Source organism: Ursus arctos, unplaced genomic scaffold (genome assembly GCF_023065955.2).
Source record: "Ursus arctos isolate Adak ecotype North America unplaced genomic scaffold, UrsArc2.0 scaffold_28, whole genome shotgun sequence".
Taxonomy (NCBI): Eukaryota; Metazoa; Chordata; class Mammalia; order Carnivora; family Ursidae; genus Ursus; species Ursus arctos.
The window spans coordinates 50033-74525 of record NW_026622963.1 but is presented as its reverse complement, the minus strand read 5'-3'; the positions used below and the strand labels follow the sequence as shown (position 1 = coordinate 74525).

Genomic DNA, 24493 nt, shown 5'->3' with positions numbered 1-24493 from the left:
CATATGTTGCAGATGTCTCTGCTGTATAATAACTTCTATCATTGCTCCAACAGCCAGAATGCCTTCCAGGGTCCACTTAGAGAAGAGAAAGCAGGAAACCAAAAAAAGGAGAGAGACAATAGGCTCATTACCCAAAAGACCCTAACAAAAACAGAGCAAGTCAAACCAGCAGCCAAAGCCTTCCATCAATAAAAGGCTTGACAGTTAAAAGGCCCCAGTTTTCTTTCATGGGGAAAAAGGGTTTTATCTGATTAAATAAGCCTCCCGATAATTGCCTTTTCAAAAAAATTTTTTTGTTTTTTAACTCTTCAGTGACAAATGCAACCATAGCAGTGGCTTTCTAGCCTTTTCTTTTTTTTTTTTTTTTTTTGGAGAGAAAGTGGGGGGGGGGGGAGGAAGGGGCCCAAGGGAGAGAAGGAGAGAATCTCAAGCCCACTCCAGGCTGAGCCCGGAGCCGATGTGGCACTCGATCTTACAACCCTGAGCTCACCACCACAGCCGAGTCCAGAGTTGAACGCCTTAACCAACTGCACCACCCAGGCGCCCCGGATTTCTAGCTTTTTGACCCACAGTTAAGAAATACTTTTTACATCACGGCACATTACACATATATACGTATGTGTGCATGTTTATACATGTTACATAACTGAAACAAAAGCTCACAAAATAGCAGCTGACTTTTATCCCTTGTTACTTTTACACATGCGATGGACTCCTATATTTTCTTTTCTATTCTCTTATGTTCTGGTCTGTTCTCTTCCTCCCCCTTAAAAAAAAAAAAAAAAAAGTTGGTCTGGACATACTAAACTGACTTCATGACCCAATAATAGGTTGCAACCCATACTGAAAAATGTTGGCCTAAAGATCATTCTGGAAGTCAACCAAAGGTCACATTTTCTTTCTTTCTTTCTTTCTTTCTTTCTTTCTTTCTTCCTTCCTTCCTTCCTTCCTTCCTTCCTTCCTTCCTTCCTTCCTTCCCTCCTTTTTAAAAAATCCAGTGCTGATTAGGAGAGACCACTCTAGCTTCACTTTTTAATGACAGAGAGAAAAAACAAAGACAATTTCGGGGCTCACTAAGCACTAAAATATTTGTTAACTATAAGAAACCATTAAAAAGAGAGTGTATGTGTGTTGTTGTTCTTTCTGTTTTGTGGTTAAAGAAACATAGAAAGGGGCAGGGAGCTAAGCCTTAAAGGAGAAAAAGGAGAATTCTAATAATGGAAATACTGCCTGGGCCATATGCCCAATTTTTTGAGCATAACATTGCCAGAGGTTTTGCTTCCTCCATCACCTGAGATGTTTTGATCCATCGGCCTAAGGCCAAGAAGCAAAGAGAGAAAAGCCCATCACAAAAAAGGCAGAAGAGTTCAACCCCGTTTGGTAACTGACCTCATTCTAAATGAATGGAATGGGACTGTACTTCTCAGATGAGGAAATGATTGCCTACAAAATCAAGGACTCCCATTTAAATCAGTCCAGAATGGCTACAGCACAAATTGTACCAAAGAACAAAATGTAGTCAAGCAAAATGAGCATCAGATTAGATAACTCTGTAATGGAATCAAATAATACCCCTCAAGAATCTCTCCTGAGACCCCTCACCCCCTCAACAGATAATGATGTTGACAGCTAGAATGAGATAGGCCATCATTAATAAAAATAGCTATCGCTTCTCAAGAGCCCACTTAGTGCCAGGCACTGTGTTAGGCATACTTAACTATACTTCATCACTACTCTCATAACAAGGCTGCATGGAGGATAAATACGCCCATTTTACACAACAGGAAACTGAGGTCTGGGTGGAGGAAGGCAAATGTCCAAATCGAGGCTTGGAGGAGGGATGTGCATGCAAGAGGAAGGGCTCTGGAACTGAATTATGCAGACACCAGTCTTCAACTTCCAGATTCCCTGGGGCCTAGCTGCCGGTTTGGGGCAAACATGGTATTTGGTCATAAACAGCAACAGTAGGTAGGTATCTGCCTTGTTTGGAATGGGGAAGCTGTAGAGAATGCAGACACCTGATCTGATGAAGAGACACAAGTTGCGAGGATAGGAGAGCTTTAGACGCCCTGTTCAATTTGAAAGAACTTAATTATTAAACAAGAAAAGTACATATAAATACGATCTATGTATTTCATAGAAAATATTTTTTCTTTAGGAAAAAAACCCCAAAAAACAAAACAACCCACCACTACGCGCAGTTGTTAAGTTAGGAGGGAAAAACCAGAAATGTGAACTCTCAAAAGCAGAAACTCACATCACAAGGGTTACACAAGAAAAGAGAAATGAACTGTAGAACTGAAATTGGAGGCAAGAGATCCCGCCCTGGCCACATCCATTGTCAGATGCATGAGCTCTGGAAAGAGTTAGAAACTGTGCACACCCATTTCTAAGGAATTCAACACCACTGAAGAATTCCTTTTTTCAAACTGAAATTAAGCTCTTGGATAGTTAGGTTAGACAGACTCTTTACCTCCCAGGCTGTAATACCGTAAAAAGAATGACCAGTTAGCATTTTTAAGCACTGGAAATTTCTACGTTTGACAATGTTGGTGCAGAAAAGGAAGCCACTTTTTATTTTATTCTTAAGAGCAGATGTGACACAGAGATAAGAATAAGTGGAAAATGTAGAAAGTTACTTGGCAGACAAAATTTACTCATTTTAAGTTTTAATATTCACAAACAAAAGCAGTTGAGAAGAACTCATGCAAGAATTGCCCTGAACCAGAGGAAGACTGTTTTATATTTTCATGGGGTTGGTGGGTTTTTTTCAGGGTCCATATTACAATTTAAATTTACAACTTAAGCTTTTATCATTATTTTTAAGATGAAAGCTGCATCATCTAAAGTCATAAATGCACAGCCTACTGAATTTAAAGGAGGGACACATTACAGTTTTAAGCATAAATTGAGTGACTAAATGAACCAGAAATTCTTTAGGCAGTACAGTGGCTTTTCTGGGCATTTGGCACTATTTGGAGGACTGTGATTTACTAAACACCAATCCACCGAGTCATATTATGACTGCTCCCCTAACCTAACCTCTGCCTCCCTTCCCTCATGCCACCTCCCTACATAGCCACTCGTTTTGGGTAGTGAAATAGTAGCTACAGGACATTTATCCTCATCGGATTTTATTTGAAGAAAGAAGTCAGAAAGCAATTATGTAGTATAACTTAGTTATAATTGCAGGTACCAGCTAGGAAGCAGAAAAATGAAAATTCTTTTAATCTGTGCCTTAAAGATTAAATGATCCCTAGTTTTGAGGAGATGTCAGTTAGAACCTAGAGAGTTTCCTTTTGATTTCAAAGGGGTGAAAGGGAAGAAAAAGGAGGAAGGGAGGCAGGAAGGGTGGGGACGGAGGGATAGAGGAGAGAGGGAAGACTTAGATACTAAAACATGCTTTAGGTTTCTGCCAGAGTCTTACAAAAACCTAACACAAACCTCATAGTTAACCGACAGTGGCATGTGCTTTTAATTATATTCTGAAAATGTGCAAGCAAGCAAGGCAAAATTATATCATGGTTCTCATTTACATTTATCATTCCCTCTCTACGGGAATATATAATCACATACAGACATCTGTGGGTGATTATATGTGAAGATGGGCCTTTCAAGATCAAGTTTAAAAGTTCTAGTGTCTTTCTTCCTATTCATATACCAATCGGGAGGCAATTCACTAGAGCTGTTTTAGCGAATAGGGAAACGTGAGGAAGTCCAGAGGCTATCTATCTCCCCACCATGTAGGAAAATTTTGTAATAATTTCCCTGAGCCCCACCCCCCTCCTCCCCACAGTAAAGCTCAGAGATGACTTTTCTTTGCGCTATTTATAAGAATCACTTTACACTTTACAACACTTTTCTTTGTAAGGATTCCCTATTTTTTTTCTTGAGTCAAAAGTAACACCAAATCATCACCACAATATCTTGACTCTTCTGAGGCTCAATCAGAATTTCCCCTCCCCTGGCTGAAAGTGAGATTTGCTAATACAAAACATTTCCAAGCAAAATGGGGTTAGAATAGAATAAATATGAGTCACAGACAAACATGAACTGAAACAGAAAAGGTGCTGGTGAAATCCCTCCCTTAACAACTTTATCTCACAACTTGGAGGTTTAAAAATGACAAACACAGTGACCGATCCAGCAGCAACCAGGGAATCCAGTTTGTGTTGCTGTTTGGTTTTTGCTGTGAACTACTTTGACATGCTTCGCTTGTTACACACCAAGGATGCTTTTATACCAACTTAGGCAGGACCACAATGCATTGCTCTGGGAAGACAGGCTTCCTAGTGATACTGAACAATTAAGGAGGTGCATTTCACCTTCAGACAGGATATATATGACGGATATGGTCAGTCAATGAGGCAATATGAAGGAAAATGTGGTGCTTGGCCAAAAATGCACCAAAACCATAACTGGATTAAATTGGAGGTTAATTTTCAACTCTACCACACTCACTTTTACTTTTAACAAGACATATTTAGGGGTGCCTGGGGGTACAGTCGGCTGAGTGTCCCACTCTCGGTTTCAGCTCAGGTCAGGATTTTGGGGTCATGGGATTCAGCCCCACATCAGGCTCTGTGCTCAGTGGGGAGTCTGCTTGGACTTTAGGTCTTTAGGACTCCCTCTTCCTCTGCCCCTCCCTGCGCTTCCTCTCTCTCTCTCAAATAAATAAATCTTAAAAAAAAAAAAAAAGAGCGATATATTTAAAGGAAATATTTGCCAAACACAGTACCAAGAAGTTTTATAAAGACAATTTCAAATTAAGTCTCTCCCTAAGATCTTACACATTCTTTTCTGTTCAAATGGTCAACATAGTTAAGAGACAACAGGGTGAAATAAGCCTGTCAATGAAAGATACAGTGAGTGAGTACAGCCTGGAACAGAGCACAGTTATAATATTCCAATAAGTGAGACAATAATCTCCCAACCTCCCAACACATAAAGGGGCAAGAACTTCACTGCAGTGTCAGGAACATCTGCTCCTGAATTTTCCCACAATCTCAGCAATTTCTATACTTCTGATGTACAAAGGATATTCTATTATTTGTCCCCCTGTCAACAGAGAAAAGGTGGGCCGGAGAAGCCAAAAAAGATTTTAAAGCAAAACACTTAAGCCAGGGGCGCCTGGGTGGCACAGCGGTTAAGCGTCTGCCTTCGGCTCAGGGCGTGATCCTGGTGTTATGGGATCGAGCCCCACATCAGGCTCCTCTGCTATGAGCCTGCTTCTTCCTCTCCCACTCCCCCTGCTTGTGTTCCCTCTCTCGCTGGCTGTCTCTATGTCTGTCAAATAAATAAATAAAATCTTTAAAAAAAAAAAAAAAAACAAACACTTAAGCCAATGAAAGCAGAGTTGATCAATCACTTTTACTTGGGCTTTTGCAGATTAAGACACGTATCTCCAACAAACCACAGAATCCTCCCCCAACCTCTATTCCTGCTTTTATCCTTTGATACTGTAAGGGCTCCAGTGGGTCACCGCCCAGTAGTATCTTTTGGCAAAAGAACTCTCCTTAGGTTGAGTTAAGGCCTGGCCCTTCAGAGTTAATTAGAACCATACCACACAGTACTGTTAGTATGCTGCTAGAAAATGCCTGTGGTATGATGTTAAGCTTTCATTCTCCCCAAGAGACAATTCAGTGTCTCATCTTTTATTTACATACCAGTTGCTCATAATAGAAAACCAGCCTACAGTTCAAAAAAAGAAGGCCAAGAACTGGCCCACTGGCCAGTACCCACAGCCGTGGTTGCCACCACTGCCAGTGCCACTCGCCGCCCTTCCCCAGCCTTTTTTCAGTAGAAAAGGCAAGACCTAAGAGGCAGTGGCACACTCTTCCTTTTCCTCCCAAGGTCTTCTATGTCAGAAACCCTGCCATTTTCTCCAAGTCCAAAATGACCTCAGTGTCTCAGTGCGAAATGGTGAGACACGGCTCTACCACAGCTGGTCAAGAACCCAAAGGGAGAAGGTATTCTGCACTGAAGGTTGCCTCAAACATATACTAGGAGGCCTAGCTGTCATACTACTTATTTCTCATCCAAGTGTCCTTTTGCGTAATTCAAACTCAGTAACCAAAGATTGGGGGGTGGGGGGAGTAGAGGTAGACAAAGTGGGAAGAAGAAACCTAATTCACTTTTGAAAAATTGTCTTAAAGAAAAATGAAAGTGACAGGCTTGTATATGGCTCATAGACAGCTTACTCATAGCCATAGAGAAAGCCTCGCTATCTAGATCGGTCCGATGTTCACAGGGAGCTGACAGCTCTAGAGAAGGCCAGAGGCAAAGAAATCCTGCCTATCACCTGGAGGAAAGAAAATTTTCAGGACCTCGTCTGTCAAAATGAAATCAAAATCAACGTTCCAACAAAGATTTCACGGGTTTCACAGAAGATGTCAAATGTGTAATTTCTCAATTTAACCACCACAACCACAGCAGACCTTAATCCAATGCTTGCGATAGCTAGAGCTACAGTCTAAGATGATTTTGTCTTTGAAAGATAAATGGGCAGGGGCGCCTGGGCGGCTCAGTTGGTTGAGCATCTGACTCTTGATTTCTGCTCAGGTCTGGATCTCAGGGTCCTGGGTTTAAGCCCCGAGTTGATAAAGATAAACGGGGAATTATTCTCAACATGTTTTAGTAAGCCACTGTAATTTTAATTTCAGAATCATCAAAAAAAATTCTGAATACTTTTTAAAGATCCTTTCCCCAAAAAATGTGAGCTTTACCTAATCCCTTCATCACTATCATCCTAAGATTTCAGTTCTGTGACGATTTGTTTGAGCACCGATTATGTGCCAAGTACAATGTCTAGCAATGCAAAGAACACACACACACACAAAACAAGCTTCTGTCCTAAAGAAAGTTATCATGGGGTGGGGGGGGGGGGGGACGTAGAGAAGGAAGCCAGTCTACTTGAATACAGGAAGAACATGGGAGATGTCATGCAGAAGTCCAAAGTACTACAGGGTACAAAGTACCTCGGAAGAAAGACAAAGTATCTTCTAATGGGGGAGGGCCGGGACAAGCTCTGACATGGTGTCACGTGAAAGGAACATCCTGAGGAGCATCAGGAAGGAAAGGGAGGATGTCAACGGGCAAATATGAAGTGTGTTCATGAAACAACCCATTCAGGGTAGAGCAGTGATTCCTAGACTTTCTAACTTTGTGAACTGGTAAAATTTCAAGGAAAGAAAAAAAGACGATGGTGGTAGGGGGAATGGAAGAAGTTGAAAGAAGGAATATACTAAGCTAGGAACCGTTACCTCATAAAATTTCTTGGGGAGAAAACTGAGCTAGAAATAGCCTTTTCTCCCTCAGAGAAACAAAATAGCAAGAACTTTATTGCAATTTATTTTTTTATTTTGCAAATGATAGTGAGATAAATAATGACCATCTATTATTGCCAGTGTTTTCTAAGTAAAAGAGCATCTGAATTCCAAAAATTATAGGAAGCACATCATCTCGAAACTTAAAAATGGCGTTCCTTCTCACACAAGGGCAGCTAGGAGCCTTACACTGGTCAGGTGAAAGCTTGGCCACGGCCTGCTGGGTACACCAGTTTAGGAGGCCCTGGGCCTGAGTGTAGGACTCCTGTGAGAAACAGAAGGAAATACAAGCTGACGCCTCACTGTAGGGAGTGTGGAAGGATAGACTGAAAAAGATGTACTCAATTAGGCAAAGTGAAAAAAGCTATGCTCTATGATGAATTTGATCAAAGCGTACAGGGTAGAATGGGGGGGAGGGGTATAGCCCCAGGCCACCTAGGGGACGCTGCAAAAGTACAGGTGAGAGGTGTGGAGGGCATATATGACGGTGGTAGAAAAAAGAATGGAAAGGGGTTGGCAACAACTTATATGCAGGATTTGAGGAAAAGGAAAGAACCAAAGAAGACTTCCAGGTTTTGAGCCTAGATAAATGAAAACAAAACAAAACAAAGCTGATGGTAGTGTTAACAGACTTATGAAAATTCATGAAAGGGTACGAGATAAGAAGAGAAAATGAATGCATTTTGGGGCGGGACATGCAGGGCAAGATGCTGGGAGAGGTTGGAGATATAACAAGATAAGAAGTTGGGGAGTCCTACATGGAAGACTTAGAAGGGGGCAAGCCTACCTCCTTCATCACTTGGGGATTTTTTTTAACTCTTTCTACACGCCAAGCACTGTACTAGGTGTTAGGGATAGATGACGAACAACAGAGCTGGGACCTGCACTCGCAGAGAGTCAATCTGGCAGAAAGACAGACCTTCATGCAGTAATCACACAGATGAGTGTGATTATAAACTGTATTAAAGTGCCTAATTTCCAAAAGAGAAAAAAGGAAAAAATTGAGAACAGACACTTGGACAAGACTTCAACTAAAAGGCGAAACGAGGCTACCAATGGAAACAGAAGGCACAGTTAGAAGAGTAGGAAGCAAATTGGAGCAGACAATTCCTGGAAGCTGGTAGAAGAATGAGTTTCAAGGAGCAAGTAATAAACAGTGCCAAATGCTGCTGAGAGGCCAAGGGGGACAAGCATGGAGAAAGGGCCAGTGGCCTGTTCAATGAGGAGGACAGGGTGACCTGAATGCAGTGTTGAAGCCTGTGGAGCAGGATTTCAAGGGGTTAATGTGTGAGGACACAGAGAAAAGCGCAGGTGACAAGACTTCCCTTTTAAGGAGTCGAGTCAAAAACAAAGGAAAGGAAAGGAAAGGAAAGGAAAGGAACAGATGGGTGACTTGAGGAAGTCATGCATTTATGGGTTCTCCTCATTAGAATGGAGACAATTACAACAGAGGACGAGAAAGAAAAAAACCAGAGGATGTAAGAGAGAAGGCGACAACGGCAGGGGTCCAGTCACAAGAGAGAGGGAAGGTATTACAAGACATCAACCAACAGGTCAGCACTACCTCCTTGGAGAGAAGGGGAAAGGAAGCAAGGCAAGGTGAAAGTACCCAGAAATTAGAGATGGCAAGAAAAAAGGTCGAGGAAGCTCCTGTTAGGGGGTGGTGGGGTCTTTCCTGGAAACTATGGGAAGAGATGTGAGTGAGCCATGGACAGCTGGGAGTTGAGGAGATGGCACTGGCCATCAACTGGACATTCACTCAGCAAACACTCCCTGAGGGCCTTCCATGTGCCAGAGAGTGTGCATATACGCCTGAGCATAAATGAAGTTAGCAGGCATTTGTTCTCTGGGTAAAAGAGGAACAGGTTGATTTTCTCAATCTTGCATCTAGAAAAAGACCATAAGCAGTAACAGGTGATAATTACACATCCTTTGAAGCTGATGTATGTGCTAATGGATGAGATGTCACTATCGCAGGAGCCCAAGACCCATTCTCAGAAGGAAATGGATGGTGTTAGTTTACTTATTCCACAAACAAATACTGTGTGCCTGAGCACCGGATAAACAAGCTCTGAAGAGCCAAGGCATGGTTCCTGTCCGCCAGAAGGTCACAATCGGAAGTGATGATCTGAACGCTTCTGGCACATTTCATTGCTTGGAGCATTAGCTGAATCCACCGTCACAATCTTTATGCTTTATGAGAAGGTAAGACTCTGGCCATCTGAAGATCGTTAATAAGATACTCTTCTGGATGCAACATAACTTTAAGGAATGGACTGGACCAGAGAGTTCCATAGCATGGTTTTTCAGTGCCAATAAGACTCAAAATGAACTTTATTTTATTTTAGATTTTCTTTTTAAGTAATCTCTATACCTAATGAGGGGCTCGAACTTTCAACCCCGAGATCAAGAGTCACACGAGCTCCACTGACAGCCAGCCAGGCGCCCCCAAAATGAATTTTCTTAAAACCACCGCAGCTTTTAAAATTACAAATCGTATGCACATAATCCTGCCTATGTTCTTTCTTTCTTTTTTTTTTTTTTTTTAAGATTTTATTTATTTATTCGACAGAGAGAGAGACAGCCAGCGAGAGAGGAACACAAGCAGGGGGAGTGGGAGAGGAAGAAGCAGGCTGCCGGAGGAGAAGCCTCATGTGGGGCTCGATCCCAGGACCCGGGATCACGCCCTGAGCCGAAGGCAGACGCCTAACGACTGAGACACCCAGGCGCCCCTGCCTATGTTCTTTCAACTAGAGTCAGAAGAAAATCTAGCTCCTTAATTGGCCCTCAAGGCCCTTCATGACATGGACCCCACCACCTCCTGTACCAGCCTTATATGTGTATTTTTAATGTTTAAAAACACTTTTAAGCTAGCGAAGAGCATCTCACCTCACCTTCCTGGTCCAAAGCAAATACAGTACAAAACCAAACCCAATTTCAGCTTTATGCCTACCATGTCCATGTAATCATTCGTTAAGTACTAAATATCACAACAGGGAAAAATCGTGCTTCACACTCATACTGACGCATTTATTCCCCTAATTCTCTTGATGAGACACTTTAATGATTAAAAAGAAATTAATAGCATGTATCGATACTGTAAAAATGTGATTAATGACTTTTTTGAGATTATAGCAACATCATCTTGATTATTTGGTAAAGAAGAGCCTATCAACTAACTTTCAAGTTGGGTAATTTACTCCATTAAAGTCAGCTACGGTGTTTCAAGATTTAATGTATTGTTCAAATTCATGTATGCAAACAAACTCATTAAAATTCAGGAGACTTCACTCAGAAACTCGCTGCACTTAAAATTCAGGGCCCTAACAGAGGACACTGAGCTGGAATATTTAAATTGAAACATTTGTGCCTCCTAGACAGGGTACTTTGCACTGTTTTTTGTTTTTGTTTTTGTTCTCACCCAAAGGAAGAACTCAAGATGCCCCAGGAGTCCGCAGCAGCCAGAAGGCTGCAGAGAATTTACTCCTTACATTACACTGACGAGCTGCCCTTAAGGCCAAGGGCTGCTCTTGGACACCTTCTTAAAGCCAGCCAAGGCCAGGGACAATCCCCTTTACTCTGAGAAGGAGGTTAAAGACAAATATTTCTAATTCTGGCTTTGAAAATCGCATGTGGGCCTCAACTTTCAGAAGGAGTTTTCTCGAAAACTGAAGCACACCCCATTAAGTAACCAAAATGTTTCCATTCATAATTTTTATGGAACTCACCCTAACAAGTGCTTCTTAAATTACCTGGAAAAAACGAAACCCCTCACCAATTCCTGAGCCTGGCTGCACGTTAGCCCCTGCCCTAACCGCTTTACTACAGCACCGGCACTAAAGCACCTCACAGCAACCCTCTGCACAAAAGGAAAACTGACACCAACGAGGTCAAAAGACTTGGTGATCTCGCCCAGCTGGTCAGGACACCTGGCACCACACTGCCTTCTTGAAGATACTTTTTCTTTTTCTTTAATATTTCTGAGTTGCTGGTGGTGTAGAAAGGCACAGTGGTTAAAAGCAGACTCTGGAACGAGACTGCCTGGATTCCGATCTGGGTTGGTGTCACTACTTACCAGCTATGTGCCCTTGAGAAGTTGTTCAACCATTTTGTGACTCCATCACCTCTTTTGGAAAATGGGAATAATAACAGAATGCATCTAAGAGGTTGTTTTGAGAATGACATGGACCAATCCATGAAAAACGTTAAGCCATGGAGAATGCCTGGAACTGTACCTAGTACATAGTAGGCACTCAATAAATGTCAGCTCTTATTAAAAGCAAGTGCTCTAACAACGAAGCCCTGATGGATCACCAAGGTCCTCCCTCACAGCTGTCTGGACCTATCCTCAGTGAACTGGGACTGAGATCACTCACACACATGCCTTTTTTGTGCATGTCCCATGTGCCGCAGCCAACAAACACAGGACAATGCATTTCATTCTCAAAATAAAATGAAACCAAAATCCATCGATAAAGAAAATGCTTAAAGCATTTGCCCAAGGCTCTCAAATAGGACTTGAACTTGAATTTGTCTCAACAGCCCAAGTTCTTTTATCTACACCATGTTATTTTGGGTTCCTAAGTCTACTTTTTCATTTTGTCCGTGAATCCTTTCGTTATCACTCAGGATCAGAGTTTTGGAAGGTTCTTTAGAGTGTATCGCACAGCACGTTCCCTTTTTGCTTCTGAAGAAATGGAAGCCCAAGGAAGTTTACTACTGAGCTGCCCACAGTCCTATAATGAGTGTCCCTGCTACAGTGGCACACTGCCACTTTTTCCTCTTGGATGCTGGTGGCCTGCCTCTAGGAGGCCCTCAGCTCTGCTCCTAATCTTCTAGGGACCACTGTAAAAATCCAGAATGCAAAGGCTAAATGAGAGACCTAGGGGCTCCTCTAGCAGGCAACTTCATGAGTTTTAGCAGATGGGACTTTGTTTTATCAAGTTTAGCTGCTCGGGCCTTTCTGCTTTTTGGCTCACAGCAGCATTCTGGAAACTCAGGGCTAGCAAACCAGTCAGGTGTTAGTCTAGTCTACAATGTCCCTGCGACTTTGAGGAAAACTGCCAAACAGGGCTTTACAAACAAAACCCAGAGTAGAGACGATTTCACCCTGAAAAAAAAAAAGAACAGGACAGGCTAGCATAAAGTTTAAACTTAATTTGTCAAAGGAAAGAAGCTTACAATTAAAGCAGCTATTCCTAGCACATTACAGTCTAAGGCCAACAACATACAAGCGTAACAACCAATGGCCCCATGTGGAGAGGCAGTGCTGAGATGCCATAATAATTAGTTTCCTTTTCACAAGAGTTGGATTCATAATTAAACTTTGTCCCTTCCTGCCCCCATTCTGCTGTGCACATATTTGACTGCTTCCTAAGGGACTGAGTTAGAGGCCAGGAGACAACCCCAAACCACAAGTCCATTGACCTCTCAGGGCCAGCAGGCAAGGCAAAGCTTGCCTGTGTTAGCTGTGCAGGAGCTTGTCTGGGGACAAGCTGATTTCACCTTTCCGTGCAACACACTTCTCAAGTCACTTTACACAGTTGTTACAGACCACTGAAAGGGACGGCTACTACAGCTTCAGTGCCAGTACAGTCAGTCCCACGGAAAACTCCAGGACCCCTTCTGGGAGGAGCAGGTTGGTGTAGACAGAGTGTGGTCATGGCTCCTCTAAGACTTACTTGATTGGTAAGTCAATTACTCTATCAGAACCTTAGCTTCCAGAGCAGGGAGACAGCAATCTCTATCCATAGATGCCATTACTGAGGAGTTTCAATAGAGCTACAAGTGAAAGCACTTTGTGAACATAGGGTCCAAGAAAGTTAAGAGGCAACTGATACCATCTGCTAATTTAACTGGTCTCCCACCTAAAATCCTCAGTGACTCCAGCGCTTCTCAGGACAAAGTCCAGACCCTTGACCAGGTTTAGAAGCTCATCATAACCTGCCCTCTAATTACCTTCAACTTCACCTCCCACCTCACTGGAGGCTTCGGCCAAAGGGGATGTCTTGACTTCCTCCAGACGGCTGTGCTGTCTGGCGCACCTGCGGCGGGAGCCCTCCCTCCCCGCGCTCTCCCATTCTGCCCAACTAAGTCCTCCAGGGTCTGATTTCAGCTTACATGCCGTTTCCTCCTCAAACTTTCCTCTACCTCTCCTCCATGCTTTCACAAACTGATGTTTACCCGTTTGGAGCCCTCTTCACCATTGTGTTAAACTGACTGGATACTTGTTACTCTTTCCCCTCTCAAAATTTTGTGGATGAAACAATGTTGCTGAATGAGTGAATTTAGGGAAAATGAAAATGACTTAGTGTCTTACATTAGTAAAAGACTAACAAAATCTCTGCAGTTCCCAACCTAAACTTCCTAAGCAACCTCACCCCACCGCCAGCCTCTCCTTTTAACTGGTAAGAAAGCAAAGATCCTGAGAAGCTAAAAGATGTGACCAAAAGCAAATGGCTAATCAAGGACAGACATGTGCTTGGACCCTGTATCTCCTGGTTCAATCCTGAATTTTCTCCTACAGAATGCTGGCTATGTCCAGGCTATACCACTGGTGTCTTTTCATAGCAAGAGAACTGAAGGCAGATGAGTATAAGAGAAAAGAGACTTGAAATCCAAAAACAGATGCTCAAGGCCTGGCTCTGTGAGACCTGGAGCCATCTCCGTGCCTCCAGGCCTCGGGCCCCTCATCTGTCAAATGGAAGTTTAGCACCAGCAAATCTACACAGCAAAAAGCCTCTTATCTTTCTAGATTATTTTTCACCTACCTCACCTTGTTCTATGTAAAGAAAATGAGATAATGTGAAAATACTTCATGCATCTCTTCTCAAAGAAATGTTTTTTCCAACTTTTCACGTGTTATTTTTTTGGTGACATTCGGCCTTATTATTCAAACCAAAGCATTTTTAGAGGGGGAGGGGCAGAGGGAGAGGGCGAGAGAGAATCTTAAGCAGGCTCCAGGCCCAGTGCAGAGCCCGAGATGGGGTTCAATTTCATGACCATGAGATCAAGACCTGAGCCGAAACCAAGAGTTGGACACTTAACCGACTGAGCCACCTAGGCGCCCCGAACCAAAGCATATTTTAAGGACAGGATTCAAATTCATTAAGCAATCTCTTTAGGATTACAAAAAGTGTAACCAATTTATAAGATCAATACAGGCTTGGCTGGTATTAACTAGTGCTACTATTTCTTCCTTCTGTCTTCACGTCATCAAGACACTAGTGTTCACCTGCAAAAAGAACCTTTGCCCATAGTCATTAACTGAAGAAAGAAAGGACAAACCCTTTTTTCTTTACAGACACTACTTGATTTCATAGACTCACAGAATGCTGCAGCCAGAAGAGACTATGAAAACGGTCGAAGCCTGTATCTGCCTTTCACAATGAGAAAACAGGCTCAGTCCAACTCCTTGGGAGGGGCTTAAGCAGGGCTGATTGCAAACACACACCAATTGTTTTTCAGAGTATTACATATTTTTTTTTAAAGATTTTATTTATTTATTGGACAGAGACAGACACAGCGAGAGAGGGAACACCAGCAGAGGGATTGGGAGAGGGAGAAGCAGGCTTCCCGCTGAGCAGGGAGCCCAATGCGGGGTTCATCCCAGGACCCTGGGATCATGACCTGAGCCGAAGGCAGACACTTAACGACTGAGCCACCCAGGTGCCCCTCAGAGTATTACATATTTTGCAATAATAGATGATTTGGACAAAAAATGTGGTAAATCATATACTGAGATCATAATACAAATTTAAAATGCAATGGTATTTGTCAAAGTCGAAGGCTGAAGGGCCAAGATAGAGACACACCTGATATTACGTATGCATGTTTTTAAAATTTGATTATAAGGGCATTTTCTGGAAGTGAAAGAGATTATTTTGCTTTTCCCACCAACTTTCCATGCTTCTGTAAGACTGGAAATTCTCAAAACAATAGTAAGTAGACAAAATGGGAAATGCACTCACTCAAATTATTTGTTTGTGGACAACCTAATCTGTCACTGTTCATTACTGGCTAACACTGAGACAAGCACCAATTTTTTCCTAACTAGTTTTAAACAATATAATACAGCAATGAAGTCAAAAGTCACCATTAATCCCCACGCCCTTTGTTTCTTTTCTTAAAGATTTTTAAGTAATCTCTACACCCAATGTGGGGCTCAAACTTACAACCCCAAGATTAAGAGTCACACACTTCTCTGACTAAGCCAGACAGGTGCCCCAGTCTTCACACCCTTTCAGGCAGAAGTTTCTAACTCCTTACCCAATAGTATCTCCAACTACTAACAAAAGCAAAAGGGACTAATGGAGTAGCCAAAGAGATGGACAGGGGCAGGGGACAGAATGTTGTTTTCATTCTTTTCCTCTTCCCAATCCAACCCCTTTCCCCAAACCCTGGTAAGGGTGAGGTGTTAGTGGAGTCCAAAGGAGACAGGGGTCTGAACCATTCCCAAACTGAAAGAGTTAACTCTCAATAAAAATTGTTTTCCATGCCATCTCAAGATTTTATTCAGAGACCTTTAGAAAAGAAAAAGTAAAAAATTCCTTGTTAAAAACCATAAACGGCTACTCCATCCAAATTCATAAGCAACAAACAAATTACAGTAGGGTTAGTCACTGACCACTCGCAATACAAACCCTTCTATGTATTTAGTTTTTGTGATGGATCTTGTGTATTTGTGTGTATGAGATTAGAATATTTTGTAATACCTATTCCAGATAAATTTTGCATAGGGCCAGAAGAAACAAACTCTAATAATTCAACTTTTAAATAGATCACCCTACATTTCTTGTCAAAATGTGATTGTGTAGAGAGTGTCCCGCCACTTCATATAGCAGGAAAACATCTATAAGTTATTAAAATAATTACTGCCAACTTCTTTGCCAAAATATGCAAAATTACAATGTGATGTGGGGAAGTCATGCCAGTCCCAGCTCTGCCAGTAGAAAGCTATGCAACACGACACATTGCTTAACACTTTGTGGTTGGTTTTCATCATCTTGAGGTGGGATTCCATCCCTAACCAGCTTTTGCAAACACAGTGCCTTGAAGTCCTGCAATGCGGTCATCAGGCTGCAACGAGCACTGTCCTAGCCTCTCTCTTAGTCATAGCAAGCCTAATTTGATGAACGTGAGGACATAGAGAGCTTTAGCATTTTTTCCTGGGAACCAAGAACTAATATTCTAGGCTGAGGAAGATGAGAGCTACTTGGAAAATGTCCAAAGGTTCAGCAACAGGTAAATACCAAAGCGCCCAATCACACTGATGCAGAACGCTACAAGTAAGACAGCGAGAAAATAGGTATTTCATCACAGCCAAGTAACAGGTCTGCTGCAGAGAACAGTTTCCAATTGCCCCCACCACCTCATGTGGCTTCCCAAAGGAAGTCCTGAGTAACTCAGTAACTTAAAAAACAACAACAACAACAACAAAAACGCAGACATTTCTTCCTCTAAAGACAATCAGGAGATACCTACTTCCCTTAAGGTTCTTATTAATTCGACTCAAAATAAGAAAAATCCCCAAACACAAAACGAGCGGAGGAAAAGGACACATCTCCAGATACAACATATCCAATTATCATTCCCAGATACTATATTTAATACTGAAATTTAGCCCTAAGACGATAGACAGCAAACCTATTCACTTGAGAAAGAGATGGCAAATGTGTAGGGCAAAGCCACCCTCCCCTCCATCAGTGTGGCAGAGGTCAGGGACCCATCAAGCCCTTGGTCTCGCTGAGCTCAGTACTCTACAGCAGGCAGCACTGCGAGTGGCCGCCACCCATCCACCCGTGCTGGCATTCATGCTGAGGTCTGTTTCATCCCAGCTTTGCATGTTCCTCAACATACTCTGCCCAAATCCTGAAATGGGTCTTCAAAGAAAGACACTTGATGACAGTAAAGCACTTCATATAAGCCATAAAGTGGTCATTCTTTTCTACCTTATGTAATTTTAGAACGGTAATTTGAGCAGAAAACATAACTGTAAACATTCGTTTTACTCCAGACCCTATGCCATTCCAGTGAAATACACAAGTCCTATACAATAAATGTTTATATTCATCTCTTTAAAAACAGAATTTGGCTTTATTCAACCCAAATGCCCAGCCCAGTTCCAATCCACTCACTACCCTGTCACTCAAACAAGCACTGGGCAGAATACAGACACAAACAGAGCTCCATCTGCTAATTAAAACTGGGCACGAAACTGTTAACAGGCATCTGTTGCATTGTTTGAAGCTAATGGGCAGAGACAAAGCTGAAATGGTTCTTCTAAAGCAAACCCAGTGATTTCACTCATTTTCTATTTGGTATTTATGTCAGTGGGGGATTGGAAGAAGGGTGTTAAACAGCTTATTATGGAGACTAAAAGATAAGTGATATCTTACCTCGTCTAAAATATCCCTTTAAAACAGATAATAGATATATAACATTTTATACTGGGGAAAATACCATTCTCATGTTAAGAATTCCAATTAAGCACCTCTGATCGTATCTCAGACATAATCTAATCATGATACTATAGAGAGAATAATAACCAAAATTCAAGCAATGCTTTAATAGCTCATATAGCGCTTTCACGATTCCTCCACCAAGCCATTCATTCACCCAGTTGATGAGTCATTTAACACGGGCCTTGGAGATTTAAAAGGTGAATAAGGCTTGATTCCTGCCCTAGGGAATTCACAGCAACCCTGAAAAGTTGGTATAATATTATTAAACTCTATTATAGACGAAGGAACTAAGGCTCTAGAAGGACAAGTGACTCACCAAGGCCAGAAAACTAGGAATGGCAGATGCCAGGACGTGAACTGACTGCAGACCCACTGCTCGTCTTCATTCACCATGCTCTCTCCGTAACACCAGACGTGAAACAGCCCACTTCATCTGCTGCTTACATTTCAGAAGCACCCTATTATGTTATGCTCCACAGTATTACTCACCACCTGAAATCCACTTCTCCATCCCCACTCCAACCCTCTCCTCATCCTGCATGAAATCTCTTTCCTGCAGAATCTTCCCATTTCTAATACACACAAGAGAACTGGTCCCCAGAACGGCTCCGTGTGCAGGCAGGAAGGCAGGCAGGCCTAAGCTAGACTCAGCCTCAGGCTGTGCCAACAGCTCCCCGGTCGGTCTTTGGCTTCTGGTTCCACGGTTCTTTTCAGAGTCAGTTATCAGATTTAATTCAAAACTCAACTGCTAAATTTTTCCTGGTCTTCAAAGGCTAGACTTATTTCCCTCGAAGACAATATCCAAACCTATTTCCCTCTAGCTTTCTCAGTGGGTCCAAACAATCTTGGCGCTGCTGCCCAGAGAACCTCCTCCCTGATTTGCTGCCAGGCAGAACAGCTGGGAAAACTCTTTTTTGTAAAGTACACTTAGTCTTAAAACATATCCATATTGTATCCAAGACTCAGTTTCCCCACACCCACTCTTTATTTGCTGAATGGCTTTTCTCATTCGCTAGAACACTAATGAGGAGGTTAAGTTTAACCCTTTATTATCAAGCATTAAGCTCTACTTTTTCTGAAACAGTATTGTTATGAAAGCTATCGCTTAGATGGAAAATCTACTGACAGCTTCGAGAGAACACAATGACATTAAAATCAGGCTTTATGTACAAAATGTTCAATTTGAAGTTGCATGTTCTTTGCATATTTCTGTTTGAGAGGCTGAAACCAAGGAAAACAACCATGAAAATTAAAATCCATTTGCTCTACGTATCTGGATGATTCTCAGCCAAATGTTGATAACATCATGGATAAAAATGTAAATATGACAAACTTTGTTTTTCAGTCAATAAGTCTTGATAAAAGCCTTGAATTGCTACCAACCAAAAACAGTTTTTAATTTTAGGCTGGGGTCAACAAATTTTTTCTATAAAGGAAGAGTTCGTAAATATTTTTAAGCTTTGTAGAACACATATGGTCTCTGTTGCATATTCTTCTTCGTTTTATATTTCAATAACCCTTTAGAAAGTTAAGAAGTATTCTTTGCTTGTCTTGTTGATGGGCACAAAAACTGCAGGCCATATTTGGCCCCGGGGCCATACTTCGCCAACTCCTGATTTTAGGAAAAGTGAATCCACGAAAAAAATGCATACAGAATCAAATATCTGAAAGTGCTCTGATGAGACCAGGGTGCAACAATTAACCAGCATACTGCTATTAACATGATTTCATTAGCTGTTTTGCACGTGGAAGGAATTTTAATGACAGGATGCACTTTGATCTCCCAACCTGTAACTAGGGACACAAAAGAAAGGGCAAAGGTCGGCTATCATATGCAGAGTTATCCCAGGAGAAATTCCTCGCAGAAAAGCGTTAAGTGCAAAATCTAATTCCTCCCCAGAAAAGGTGGTGACTTGGATTTATGGAGCCGATCAGACTGGTCAGAAGGAGCAGCAGCTCGACTGGGAGAGGTCACACAGACTTGAACTGGGGGCTTCAGGAGAGGTTCTGCTACAGCCAGCTGTGCGATCTTGACACCGTCAACCTAACCTTAGCTTTCCTACTTAAAAATTGGGGCAGGGGTGGAAAGTCGATAATCTCCAGCTCCTTCTGCTGTCAAACTATGACTGTACTAAATAATGAAACCACTCAGGAAATACCCTAACAGGAAGAGGGGGGAGGGCAGGGGAGAGACAGCAAAGGGAAGACGCTCACGTTGTCCAGTTAAAGGACAGGGCTAGGTTTTCTCTTCCTGTTCTATCAGCACCTTGCTCAGTACAGGCCATTCCAAGGTGCCTGTGTGGCCTCATATCAATAGTAAACTGCACCCACATCCCACAGGAAACATAATGCACAGCTGAGTGTACTACTGTTTCCTAGCTGTCTTTACATTACATCTTACAGACATTTAAAACATAAATTATGATTATGTAGGAGGTTTAGGGAAGCTCATTGAAAACCTTTTTTTCAGGGGTGCCTAGGTGGCTTAGTCAGTTGAGCTTCTGCCTTTGGATCAGGTCATGATCCCAGGGTCCTGGGATGGAGCCTCATGTCAGACTCCCTGCTCAGTGGGCAGTCTGCTTCTCCCTTGCCCTCTCACCTCCCCTCCCACGCCCACCCCACTGCAGCTCTCTCACTCTGCTGTCTCTCTCTCTCAAATAAATAAATCTAAAAGAAAAAGAAAAAGAAAAAGAAAAAGAAAAAGAAAGAAGGAAGGAAGGAAGGAAGGAAGGGAGGAAGGAAGGAAGGAAGGAAGGGAAAGAAAGAAAAAAGAAATAAAATTTTCAGTTCTCAAACCTCTGAACTGAAAGGCTGGTTGGTCCTAGGCACTGGGCCTATAATTTCAAATGCATACAACATCCTTACTCAACAGTTAACGAATATTGTCTGACTGATTCACTGAAAGGGTCAGGAGAAAGATAATGTACCCTCCACCACCCCCAAGAGCAGAAAGGAAATGAGGGGAGCTGGGATCTCAGAGAAGGCAGCAGAGCCTTAGAGACATGAGAAGAAAGTACCATGAGACAGCCATATCTATAATCAAAATGACTGTCTCCTTCCTCCCATGACGGCCGAACCACTATCAAACAGGCTCTGAGGATGGCAGATGCCTTTTTTAAAAATGACTTGAACTTTGACAAAGCAATACTAAGACTAAACGTGTCTGCACGGGAAGAAAAAAGCACACGTGCGTATCTACCAAATCACCCACACAAAAACCTCAGGTGTTAAGAAATGGCTTTTTCCTGTGATGTTGACCTTATCAAGTTTAGTCAGTGAGGCTGTGGCAGACCCTGTCAAAACCCAGTCAGAAAAGCCCAGGAACTTATACACCGAGGTACCTCAAAAAATAATTATGATTGGGAGGAGATGGGCCACCAACTCTTACCTCAACAACTTCAGATCACCAGCAGATGGGGGAGAGGGTTGCAGGGAGTGGATATTGCTGCTAGAGATATGGACACTGCACGCCTATGTTTGTGGTTACTGAAGAATGTGTGGAACTTTTTTCACTAGAGTGATGTTAATGTTCACCTTCATTTCCCAGCTTAATTTCAAATGCAAAGCATTAGGTTTCAGGTAAAAAAATTTTCTGCTGTTTGAAGGCAGTGTGATACCACTTCCTGTCGGGCTCTGTGGCTAAATAAGAGGCATGGATGGATTGCCCCTCCTCCATGTCAACTGAAGACACAGCTCACAGCCTCTTTTAACCACATCCACCCCACAGAACAGACCAAGATCACATTTGAGACTCACCCCAAATAACATCTACCTTCTGTTCTACACAGTTTCAGGACACTGGTTTTCCTGCCTTCATAGCTGCAAGCCTACATGGAACCAATTTCAATTAAAAAAAAAAATCCACATAAGAAAGATTCTAAGCCATCAGCATGAAAAGTAATTTTTAAAAGCTACTGTCACAAAAAGCAGCAGATACCCTTACAGGAAATGTGGGACAAAAATTAAGGCAAAAAAAAAAAAAAAAAAGGAAACTAATAAAGTTATTTCGAATAAGCAAAAGTCAACCAAGGAGCTTAACAGAAACCACATCAGGGAGACTCACTCACTTTTGACCTAGGAGAATGCTTCTGGGAGGGTCACACAGAGAATGAACAAAAGGCTACCCACTCAACTTGTTAGAAACGATCCTTTACCATCTGGACTGCACTATGCATTCAACAATGTAAAAGGTTTATTCGGGGTTTTGAAATAAGTACCAGCATCCAAAACTAATGTCCTTTAGTTCCTGTGACGGCTCCCACCAAATCTCTTAGGAATATACTTGAGACATGACATTTAAAATCTGCTTCCTCAGAAAAGAAAAAGTCCCACTCAAGAATGACTGCCAAGAACTTGCAACTCAAACTTCCCTAAGCCCAGACATCATAACACCAGGGAGGTTTCAGAGCACTCAATTCATATGAAAGAGGCCAGAACAAACAAACCATAGACTTCCCTAGTTCTCAATTTTAAGAGTGCTCTATACCCAAATATTCTTTTTTTAAATGACAAATTATCTTTAAAACATACAATACTCAAATACAATTGTTACCACAGCACCATAATAATCCCAGAAATTCACAGTGAAATATGCTATAAGAACCATGTGAAAGGTGCTTAAGTGAGCTACTATTAGAAACCGCAAACATTACCCAGACAACCAAAAGCTAAGATTCTTAAGGTACTTAATTAACTGCAGCTATTTAACAAAGGAAATGATGTTAAGGTCACGTGTATAGGCAGCTTAAAACCAGCTTTGATTTGCTCTTCAGTTATGGTAAGTTACAGATCTCCTTACCTGAACACAAAGTCTGCCAGGACAAAAGTAGAAAGGACAGCTCCCCGCCAAGATCAGGAAAAACGATTAATCAATTCAAAGTAATTGGGGGGTACACTGTATGTTGTGATTCATTTAGCAAGTAATAATTAAAACCAAGGCGAAAATGCATAGGAAGGCAGGCAGAATGTAAGATTAATTTCTCCGCTGACAAGTTATTGAACATTCAAGCCCAAGAATTTACAAAGTTGAGAAGTGTGGCTCCTCAAGAGATGGTAGTAAATTTAGGAGTGAACCATGCTTTCCTGACCACACCATTCCCAAGAGTCACCAACTCTCTTAACACCAGCTAACGCTCACAGAACAATTTAATACTCTGTAGACATTATTCCACCATTAGTCACGTTTTACTCTTTCTCCTGCACTTGAGCCAAAGGAAAGGCAGAGAGAAAATGGTAACCAGGGTTCCCAGTTACTGGAGAAAGCCTTGTCCCCCACGCTTTCCACTTCCTCTCCCTTTCCCATTTTCTCTGTCTTCTCTGCTCAACCTCTGGACTGTATAGTCTGCTTCTTCTTTTCCTTTCGATCTCACACCCAGCTTTCCTTTACTTTCCCCACCACCTGTCTTCGCTCGACCTCTGATCCCCTGAACTATTCTCCCCATCCTGCAATTTCGTTCTGCCCCTCCCATGACAAGAGATCCAGACCTCTTGTGGCCAGGGCCCCCCATCCCTCCCCTCCTAATCACTCATTCCTCTGAATTCCCTTACGATTGTTGGGTTCTCACCTCTCTTGTCCCTTGTGTCTTCTGTTCTTTTACTTCACGTCCCTCCCATTCCCCCAAAGCTTCATTTCCCCCTTCGCATTTCCTTCCTCTTTCCTTTTAATCTATTTCACACCCACTATCCCCTTCTCTTTCTCCATGAGATTTCGTGTCTCCCACCCCCCACTTTGTCCCGCTAAGGCCCTTCCCTGTCACTCCCCCAACCCTCTCATTTCCCCCAATACCCCTAGTCCTTGTTGCTCTGGTTCCCCTTCCCCTTCCTTTGCCCCCAAGTTCCCTCTTCGCCCCACCCCAGCCTCACGTCCCCGTCCGCCCCTCTCCCTCACTCCTTCACCCCCTCCTACTGCCCTCGCCACCCTGCCGTCCCCGGGGTTGCCTCCCTGGGGCTCCCAAGCCTTCCTCCAGCCCTCTCCCCGACCCGCTTGCACCCGCCCCCCATATTTCTCTCACTCCCCGTCCGCGGCCGCAGCCCCTCCCTCACCGATGGTGGAGATGAAGGTGGTGTTGAAGGCGTCCTCGGAGAAGCGGAATAGGAGGCAAGTCTTGCCCACCCCCGAGTCGCCGATCAGCAGCAGCTTGAACAGATAATCGTACGTCTTCGCCATCTTCTCGCTCCGGCCCTCTGACCCGCGAGCGACAGAAGCGGCGGAGAGAGGCGGGGAGGGGGCCGCGGGCGAGGGGGCGTGTCCGCCTAGCCACCGCCGCTCGCCCCGCCCTGCGACCCGCCCCTTCCCTTGGAGAAGGCCTGCGCGCCCCGCCCCGCGCGGCCAATCCGCGGGGGCTTCGTCATCATCGCCCGCATCCCAGGGTTAGATGGGAATTGTAGTTCCTTGGAGGAGCCTCGGGCGTGCCCGGCGCCGGCTGTCCGACCAGCCCCAGGGGATAAAGGAAGATCCGCTCCGCGCCGGGTGAACGGGTGGATTAGATGATCACACGCCTGCTGGGAAGGAAGGCTCGGTTTCGACTTCTACGCGTCTTTCTGCCGGAACTCAACTTCACGGTTTCTTTGTGTGTGGGCGCCTTTCAAATCCAAACCTCGGAATATGAGACCCACGACTCCCGCATCTTTTCCGCCCGGACCCGGAGCAGAGATGCTTTCTTTGCTTCACGCTGCTGCCGCGCAGGCTGTGGATTATCTGCAGGG

General features: G+C 43.2%; 1 protein-coding gene across 1 annotated transcript in view; it reads right to left on the bottom strand.

Annotated features, from left to right (window-relative positions):
- The window catches only part of RAB8B (RAB8B, member RAS oncogene family), a 56923-nt gene extending 32863 nt beyond the window's left edge, over positions 1 to 24060 (bottom strand). Inside the window, exon 1 of the mRNA XM_026478232.4 lies at positions 23831 to 24060. Coding sequence (XP_026334017.1) covers positions 23831 to 23954 — 124 coding nt within the window. The 5' untranslated portion in view covers positions 23955 to 24060. The remainder of the gene's footprint in view (positions 1 to 23830) is intronic.
- Positions 24061 to 24493: the final 433 nt, after the last annotated feature.